General features: G+C 36.9%; 1 protein-coding gene across 2 annotated transcripts in view; it reads right to left on the bottom strand.

The window, feature by feature from the left end:
* LOC146000438 (uncharacterized) overlaps positions 1-10082 on the bottom strand; it is a 43885-nt gene continuing 33803 nt past the window's right edge. The window contains exon 3 of one of the 2 annotated variants that reach the window (XM_083138071.1): positions 1-3692. In XM_083138071.1, coding sequence (XP_082994197.1) covers positions 2129-3692 — 1564 coding nt within the window. In that variant the 3' untranslated portion in view covers positions 1-2128. Of the gene's footprint in view, positions 3693-5737; positions 5991-10082 lie in introns of those variants that run through there. The other variant, XM_083138072.1, reaches the window with a different exon arrangement.

The following is a 10082-nucleotide window of genomic DNA, read 5'->3' as shown; positions in this document are numbered from 1 at the left end:
CATCACCCCTTACACCGCAAATTCTATGTTGGAATTAGACAATCGGGACAATTATAATATTGAAGAGCAAATTTAGTTGTAATTGTATATCACTATAATTTCATGTGCATGCACACCAGATTTCATGACATGCCTGAAATGCCAACTATTGGAATAAAAATTATGGAGTCAGAGTTTGGACACTAATTAAAAATTAACCTACTTAAAAACGAGTTATTTCAACATTTAGCTTATTCAATTCTGTATTAAGCTATGGTAACAAATTTTTTTTCCTCAATTTTTTTTGTAACAGTGAGAACCTCACAGTGAAGGTTTTTTTTTTGTTGCATTTTCCAAATGACCGATCTCTTTGAAATTATATTAAAAAAAAAGAGGTTGTCGTCTGATCATGATGAACTTTAAACCCATATTGTTCCAGCCTGTCAGTCACTTATCTCATGCTAGAGATTGCTAGACAATTCCTGTGCCAATCATAAATGAGGAAAATAAATACAGTGCAGGTAGAAAAGTTTTAATTACAATTCTTAATTTTCAGATTTTTTAAATTGGCCAAAAAAGAAAAGTTCACATGAATTTTGTGAAACAACTTTTGTAGATTAGGCACACACAGGAGATGTACTACGTAGAAATTTTCAGAGAATTTTTTTTTTCTTAATATTGTATAGTCCTACAAATACAATCTTGGTCTTTTTGAAGCTCTTTGCAGCTGTTATTAAAACTCATTGTCAATTCACATTGCAAAACCCATTTTATACAGATTTTTATTCCACTGAGTAAACATGTGTGTTGAACGTGGTGAAACGGCACATAGTGACAGCCTGCAGCTTCCATAGTTCAATGGGCAATGCTTTAGTGACAGCATGTGCAGTCTTTCCGCAACACACATGTTGAATAAAAATCTGCATAAAATCGGTTTCACAATATGAACATTAATAATCCAGGTTTACAACACATTTCTATGCGCCAAGTTAAAAGGGATCAAAAAGTTATGGTGCAGCTCTTATGCTAACTGCAAAGTATTAGCATTTTAAATGCCCTGGTGCTTCACACCTGTGAATATAACAAGAGATGAGGACCAAAAATTTTGTACTTTTTCATATCTGTATTGTGGGGACCAGTGTTTTTCTGTACCTGGTTGAGAATCAAAGAGCACCCATTCAAACTATTGTTACAGAAACTCATAAACAGCTCAAGAATGTAAAGAACTTTTAAGGACAATTTAAAATTGGCAGCAGATGTCGCCTAGAACACAGTTCTACACATGGTATTTGCCTCCCTCTGTTGTTCGAATTGGCAGCATACATGGAGTTGGAGGGGAGAGGTGGAAGGTGCTCCAGGTGCATGCTTCGCTGTGGCCCTGCGATTGGCTACCAAATTACAACTTTCACTGTGCAGAGACAAAGTTTACTGAATAGATGATGTAAATCTCTGTGCTCTCGATGACACTGTATAGAAAAACTGTAAAAGAAGAAATCACATGCCACATTTTTAATATGAGTAGTAAATAGGTGGAAATCTTTGTAATGTTTGGTTGGCGTCTTCCTTTTGCTTCTGCACTGTCTGCCTGTGCCCCAGAGCATGGTACATGACATTCGTACTGTCACCAGGTGGGAAAGTGGCACTGCAAGAGGACACATAGATTCGGATGACTTCGATGCCACAAAATCAATGGGAGAGAACAGAATGAAGTGCTTGCCAATTCAGACACAGGAAAAAGTTTTTCACAAAATCCATAAGAATGTTTTATTTTTTTATAAGGGGAGGGGCAATTTATAAAAATCTGAAAATTTAGAATTGTATTTAAAGCCTTTCTACCAAACTGTATTTAAATTTCATCATGATTGGAAATTTGCAAATTTATGTCTCATACTTATGTTGATTTTAATAATACAGAACGTGAGAATAGCAGAGGTACAAACCTAATCAATTATTGTGTATGTGTGTGTGTGTGCAGCCATTAAGAAATTTTCAATTATGATTATCTGTAATATTGCTTGAAGCATTTGTGTTTGAAGTACAATTTTCAAATAAACAAAGCACTAATTCAATTACAGTGTACAAGAGCAGAAAAATCTTCCTACCATACATCTAGCTTTTTGAAAGATTGTTATTCTTTTGTAAAACATATTCAGTCCTCAATTTTTGTACCAGTCACAAAATTGCCCTCTGCACTTTTCTTCTGGTGTTCCTTTGTATCAGAGTGCTTTGCTTTATGTAATTTAAAACCAAGTTCAGAGGCAAACTTTTTAAAGCAAATGTCACATGCATATGGGAATGTACTCCGATCCCCATGCTTCATTGTATTGTGAGACTTTAGACTCCCTTCAGAAATAAATCCATACCTACAGATGAGGCAGGTGTGTTTTTCAAGGTGAAACCTGCAGTGTGCGACAAGTTTTGTTTTGGTTTTGATACCAACTCCACACTCATTACAATAAAAGGGGATATAACACTGTTTACGATGTTCCATAAGAGTAGCATACACAGAAAACTCTACATTACAATATTTACAACGATAAGTTTTCTTAGTTGTGTGACTTTTCAAATGCTCTAAGAGTCCTCCCTTATACCTGTACGTGTTAGAGCACTGTGTGCATTTAAAATTTCTATGTTTAGTGTGTGACACCATGTGACTTTTCATCATAAATTTACTATAAAATCGCTTATTGCAAACTTTGCAGCTGTAGGGCCATTTGCTACTGTCTGTATGGTTTGCTCGAATGTGAACCTTCAGAGCACGTTCAACTTGATAAGACTTACCGCAAGTAGTGCAACTGTATGCTGGTGATTTGCTGTGTGTCTGTAAATGGTAGCGTAGGTGTTCTCTGTGTTTAAAGCCTTTCCCGCATTCATTGCAAAAATAAGAAAAAGAATTTGAGTGCACTTTGTAATGTGAATGTAAATGACTATTTTGGGTAAAAGAAGAACCACAGTACTTGCACTTGTATGGTCTGGATCCAGCGTGAAACTTCAAGTGTGTCTTAAGTTGATCTTTTCTCATATGTTTACCACACACTGTGCATGCAACTTTACTCTCTCTATAAGCATGTGTAAACTCAATGTGAATTCGAAGATAATCTTTCCGCTTAAAAACTTTCCCACACTTATCACATTGATAGAAATCATCATTTAAATGCACAGTCCTTATATGAGATAACAAGGTTGTCCTCTCTGCAAAGGATCTTTGACAATGGTCACAGAACACCTTTTCGTTTAAGTGACGTACCCTTATATGATCTTTGAGACTTTGTTTGAGTTTGAATGACATCTTGCAAGTGCTGCACCTGTGTGGCCTTGCATCACTGTGTATTTTCAAATGTGTTCTAAGATTTGACTTTTGTGTGAAGGCTTTTCCACATATGTGACATGAGAATGGTCGCTCACCAGTGTGAATCCGGAGGTGAGTACGAAGATCAGTACTATGTGCAAAGGTCTTAGAACAATATCTGCATTCAAACTTTGTTGAGTGCACGTTTTTGTGAGAAATTAACGTGCACAAATCCACAAATGATTTAGCACAAAAAGGACATGTGTAATTATGCTTCTTAGCCCATTTCTTTGAAGTCAGTGACATTTTCTGAGGTATTTCCTCTTGCTGAGAACCTTGAAAGCTATTTGATTCTGAAATTTTGGAAATGAAGGGAATCTTTCTTCTGAGAATGGAATCATCTTTGGCAGCATCCTCACAAGCCCTTTAAATTAAAAGAGATATCATGTTGAGTTAAAAAGATAAACACAATAAATTGGAATAGTTCACTGAAAAAGTAAGCACTAACAGCACCAAGTTACCAAATTTCAAAATTTATTTCAGTGTAAAATCTATACTTTTAAAAATATTTTGTTTCACTCTTGAATGAAGTCAAATGAACTTTCAGGTTGCATCAATAATGTTATTTATATTAATATTTAAGAAGTGGGAAAGTTCCGTCTCAATGGAAAAACCTTTGGCTTTCCTGGTAGGATAACATTTCATACAAATGACAATCATATTTTGATGGAATACATACATAGCCCAAGTACTAGTTGCTAACTCTAAATTTGGTTTGTGTATCATGCTTTCCCTTCTATCACTTGGCCATGCTTAATAGGCAAGCATCTTGAACTAAAACAACAGACATTTTTTTTAAAATCACACTATTAACCCTTCGTGGGTCATGCAAAAATAATTAGGTTGTTGGTCATGCACGATGCCAGAGACCGGATTCTTTATTGATGTTCGATTGAAGATCAAAAATGCCAAACCCTCAATTATTGCAATTAAATCTTCTTTCAAACAATTGAGATAGCAGGGTGGCCACCCTAGGACCATGATAAAATTCAAGTATAATTCCCAGTTTTGAAGGCAAACTTTCCAAAAAATTCAAGGTTACAAGCAGCAGTTTTCTCTAAATATTTCAACCTTACGTATTATCGTCTCTCACCACCCAAACACATACAGACACAAATATATTAACAATATAAATGGTGCGTGCAATTTCAATGTATCCAAAATTATACATCAGTTCAATTGAATGGTATATTACACAAATGCGCATGCACACACACACATATATATAGGCCTATATATATACAAATGCTGTCGCAGAGAAGGTGAGACAGATTTTTTTCCTGGCTTGGCAACACTGCCTATGGTTTCGGCACTAGTTGCGTCATGTAGGATGACTCATTCTGTTTCCGTAGCAAGTTGTCACATGTTGCGAATCCACGTTAGTGAGCAGCTGTGTTGATTTACGTGCAACGTGTTTCGTTTACCCTTCCAGGTATTTGTGTATAACATTGCTTTTCGTGATGAGTATTCAACATGAACAGCGACATGCCATAAAATGTTGTTGGCCTTTAGGAAAAAGTGCTGCGGAAACATATGCAATGTTTTAACAGGCATATGTCGATCAAGACAGACTGAGTAGAGCCACAGTATTACCAAGGAGTCATTGAGACTCTGCGTCAGCACGTAGCAAAAAAGAGGCCGCATTTGAAGAACTCCTTCATATTGCACCACGATATCGCACTCCCGCATACCGTGCGGGCTTTTCAGGATTACGCGACGACGAGAAAAATAGAAATTTTCCTGCATACAGCCCGGACCTTGCACCCTGCGACTTTTGGCTATTTCCACTTTTACGTGGTCGTCATTTCATGACGAACAAAGAAGTGATCACCGCAGCGCACGTTATCTTTAGTTCGCTACCTGACGACGAATTTTCAAAGACATTCACAAAGTGGCAGGAGCGTATGGACGCTTGCTTAGCTGTCAATGGTGCCTATTTTGAAAAAGATATGGCTGATTATGAATAAAAATTTTGTGGTTTGTGATTTTTTTGTTTCATTTTAATGATTCTTGGAGGGGTCCATGTACATGCTTGTCTTTTAACTGCTACTCAGTCACGACTTTTTAAACTATTGCGCTCATTTTGGTCTCAATCGGCAGCTAATGAACCAAATTTTCACCCTAGTACATTTGCTAGCCAATGGAGGTCGCAGTTTTCCTATACAGGAATTAGTCTCACCTTCTCTGCGACAGCCTTTGTATATATATATTGCAGAGTGGTGCAGAGCAGAATCTGTAAAAGTTATACTTTTCATCTCTCCACTTCTAACCAACGATCAGACTACTCATTGACAATGCCACATTCCACAGAGAATAGCTTCATTGTTTCCTGCATACCGCTGTGTATGTAATTCTGGCCTTGCATCCTCTGATATTTTCCATGGAGGATAGAGGCTTTGACCTCTCGTTGAGAGGTGAGAACAAAGAATGTCAAGAATAGTATAAAACATCCTGCAAAGTAAAACTCCTCTCAGTTGTTAGTAAGAATTTGTCAAGTATAGTGGGTGCGGGATCGTGAAGGTTCAGGCAGCGTATAACTTAAGGTGCGGGACGCCTCAGTAAGTTGCACCTTGAATCAAGGACTACACATGAATTAACATCTCGGTTGGATCTAGGTAAGTGTGGAGAAAAATCAGCTCCGTCATTCCTCTTCTTTCTTCTCCTTGACAAAATAAGGCAAATCAACATCGTAAGAAATGAAACCTCTCGCATTTGCATAATTACTTACATCCCTTGTGACTCTAAGATTCCCTAGTTATAAATAGAGTCTCTAAGATTTCCTAGTTATAAATAGTCACACTTCAATATATACAGGGTGTCATTTTAATGGCGCCCACGGACCACGGAAACGTATAGAGAACATCAAAACAAACAACTTTTCTCAGTAACATTTTTCTCGTTGGTGCGTCATTTCGGCGCTACAGTCGTTCAAAAAAGCCCGTTTTGCCACCTGAATGCTGGCAACCACACACAACATTTGATTGCATTTGTGACGTCATATCCCATCGTGAAGCGATGCGTTCCAGAGTTGCCAGGAACACACATACTCTATGAAAAATGACATAGCTACAATCAGCCACATTATGTACCGTAACACAAAACGAGAAAACACGTTCTGTAACCTAACAGGAAGTAAACAAACGATACGAAAAATGGTAGAAAGAAAATAAAATTCAAGTGGAAGTGGTCATATCGAATTTTGTCTCAGCTTACATGTTAAATATTTGCAAATCTAGTTACCAAGTTGTCATCTACAATTTAGTCTATCCACTTCGTCCTTCTGATACTAGTTGTCTGTGACACACTGAACAGATGACAAAATAGAAATGAAAGAAACTCAAAATTCCAAACGTAAGCAACAGATAATATAATGTATATTCAGAGCATTATGAGCCAAGTGGCAAAAATGATTGAAAATACAGGGATATAAGTAGTAGTAATACTACAAGCTCTAACACGACTATGTGTTTATCTATGCACCGGATACACATGTAATAGTTTGCATCTGTGAACAGGGCAGTATATTCGGTACTGATTCATCATTAGATTGTTACTGTGGTTGTACGTGTTTTAGTCGTAATGTAACAACGTGAACCTCGGATACTTCCGTTATCAGCACAAAAGTACCGCATGGCATCTGGACACAAACCTGTAGATATCAACCTTGCAACGAGATTTGCAAATATTTGATATGTAGTTGGGCGTAAACAGCCACATGTAAGCTGTAAGTCCAATAAAATGTATTGTTGTTGATATTTGACATGTAGGCTGAGACAAAATCCGACATTGACATCTCATTTTGAATAAGTTTTTTACCATTTCTCGTATCGTTGGTTCACTTCCCTCTTCCCCTGAGATGACTGCTGATCTTCTGGCTGGTAGCCTTTGATGTTCGGTCTGCTGGACGCGTTTCTCGCTTCGTTTTACAGCTAATAATGAGGTTGGTAGTTTGTAATTTTTCACAACATTTGTGTGTTCCTTGCAACCCTGCCGTGCGCTGTTTCGCCGGAGGATATGACGTCACAGGTACGATCAAATGTTGTGTTGGGTTGCCAGCATCCAGGCGGCAAAACGGTCTTTTTTGAACGGCTGTAGCGTCGAATCGACGCACCAAAGAGAAAAATGTTACTGGAAAAAGTTGTTTGTTTTGATGTCCTCTATACGAATCTGTGGTCCGTGGGCGCCATTAAAATGACACCCTGTATATTTAATTTAAGGTGCTGAGTTTACATTTGCCATTTCACACACTCAAACTAGAAATACACCTACAAACACAAGTCACAATTGTTACGGGTTATGCTAATCTGCGAAAAATTGCTAACTGTATAAGACTTTCAAATTTGCCTATAAAAACTTCAACATACCTTATCTCGCAATACTATTCAGTTTGTCAAATAGATTGTTCTGCAAAGGAAACTAACAAGGTAAAAGGATTGAGATAATTCTATTTTATTTTCCATGCAACTATCTTTTCTTTTCCTTCCTCGATAAAAATAAAAACTAAACTGTGAAAAAACTTGCCTCAGGGCATTAATAAATATGTATACATTCAATGGGATTTGGACTAATAAATGTTGTAAATTTTCACATCTACGGAGGAAAATTCCAGCAGAACTCGTGCAGAACTCCCAGAGCCAATAATTCACGCAAAATTCAAGGAACTTCTGGTGAATATCCACTCTGGATAGCATAAAACTAGGAAAAGTACATTTTACTTAATATAAATAAATGCACAGGACAAAATAAGTAATATTTCACAATGAAAATTTCAATGATACATGTGGTAACATAAAATTGATTTTTTTTTTGTCAACTTTACATGCAGAAAGGCTAATTGGAACTGAACCTACAGATTAAATTTGGATCTGAACCACTATGTAACAAACCACAAACTTGCCAAAAATGGCTACTAAAATACTGTGACACACACACAAACGCACATATTCATGACTGTACAAAAATTAATATTTTAGGATATGTTTACTAATAATTAAGACATTCTAGGCCTTTACATATGTTCATGCCCATCCATCATTTGTTGTGATTATGTCATGAAATCTAAATGTGAATAAATTAGAAATAATTGTTGTCTCCGTCTTCCCCCTCCATGTATCTTGCTGTGTGGATGCATGCACAAGTGCATACCCGCCTGGTTCTTTTAGAATATAGATTGATTGATTGATTTTAGTTTATTTTACTTTGCGTTTTCTGCCTCTTGGCTAATTTGCCTCCAAATTATTTAACATTACTAATTTGCTGAAGAAGAATGTCACATTTAACTGGTCAAAGGATATTTTATTTATTTATTTAATAGAAGATTCCAAATACAGCGTTAGCCATTTTACATTGGAACGTTTTTATAGAACATAAGGACAAAAAAATAATAACATAATACATCAAAAATAATAGCATTAAAAAAATACATGTGGTTAAGAGACTTACATATTTTTTGCTAACTTTCTTCTAAAACTGTCCAGATTTTCAAAAATGTCTATTTGGCTTCCTAGATTATTATATTCACTGGGCAGTCTATGGAACAGAGAGCGCTGGATGAGGCACAATCTCGGCTTCTGAGAGGCAAAAAGTTGAGTGCTTCTTGTTGAGCGGGCAGGCACACGAAAGTGAATTTCCTGAAGAAGGCGGTCACTTCTGATGTTGCCATTCACTATTTTATGTAAAATATATGCTCAGCCTGTCTATGTCTCTCTTGAGGAGTTTGGATATTTAACATTTGCAGGAGGATGGACTTTTGCAAGTGTTTTGTGGACGGAATTTGGTGTCGAACAATGGCCAGGAATAAATTTAGGACGGAATTAAGTCTATCTGAATTTGAGGGGCATGCCATAGACGAGATCGGAGAACAGTGTTCAATTTTAGGTGACACAAAAGATTTGTAAAAGGTGCTGAGGGCAGTCAAGTTGTTTATTTCCGTGAAACGATAGAGAAGACCCAGCATACGCATTGAACCCCTTGTGACTGTAGAGATGTGCTCGGAAAAGGAAAGTTTCTCGTCAAATATGACGCCCAGGTCCTTTTGTGCGGCAACTCTTTGAACACAATTATTTCTTATGAAATATTTAGTATTAAATGAGTTTTTCTTTAAGGAGAAGGTCATCATGGTACATTTTTGAGGGTTGAGTTTTAAGTTCCATAATTCACACCACTTTATTAGAGAATCTAAATTCTTTTGCAGAAGTGTCATGTCACTGAAATTGGAGATTTTACTATATATATTTTGCAATCGTCAGCGAACAAGAGAAGGTTCTTGCATGACTCGGAAAGATATTCTGGAAGATCATCAAGGTACAGGATGAAGAGAAGAGGTCCAAGAACACTGCCTTGAGGTACACCAGAAGATACAGCTTGATAAGAAGACATTCCGGAAAGAACAACTTTTTGTTGTCTGTTTTGGAGGTAGTGCTTGAGCAGAGAGAGAAAGTTTCCATGAATATTGAAACGGTGGGATAATTTATGAAGCAGGAAATTGTGGTTTATAGAGTCAAAAGCTTTCGAAAAATCCAGATATATTACATCCAGTTGAGAGTTTTCAGATATAGAGTTGATAGCGTCAGATAATAAAATGCTTAAGTTGGTTAAGCAGGAGCTGCCTGGTAAGAAGCCGTGCTGTGCTGTATTTATATATGGAGAGGTAAATTTGTAGAGTCGGTCCTTTATTATCTTTTCACAGGCGATAGAAAGTGGTGAAAGAAGGGAAATAGGCCTATAAGAAGAAACAGCACATTTGTCTCCAGAT

The sequence above is a fragment of the Lepisma saccharinum genome, chromosome 16 (assembly GCF_977018435.1).
Source record: "Lepisma saccharinum chromosome 16, izLepSacc3.1, whole genome shotgun sequence".
NCBI lineage: Eukaryota > Metazoa > Arthropoda > Insecta > Zygentoma > Lepismatidae > Lepisma > Lepisma saccharinum.
Note: the sequence above shows the minus strand (reverse complement) of the source record. Positions and strands in the feature narration are given on the sequence as shown.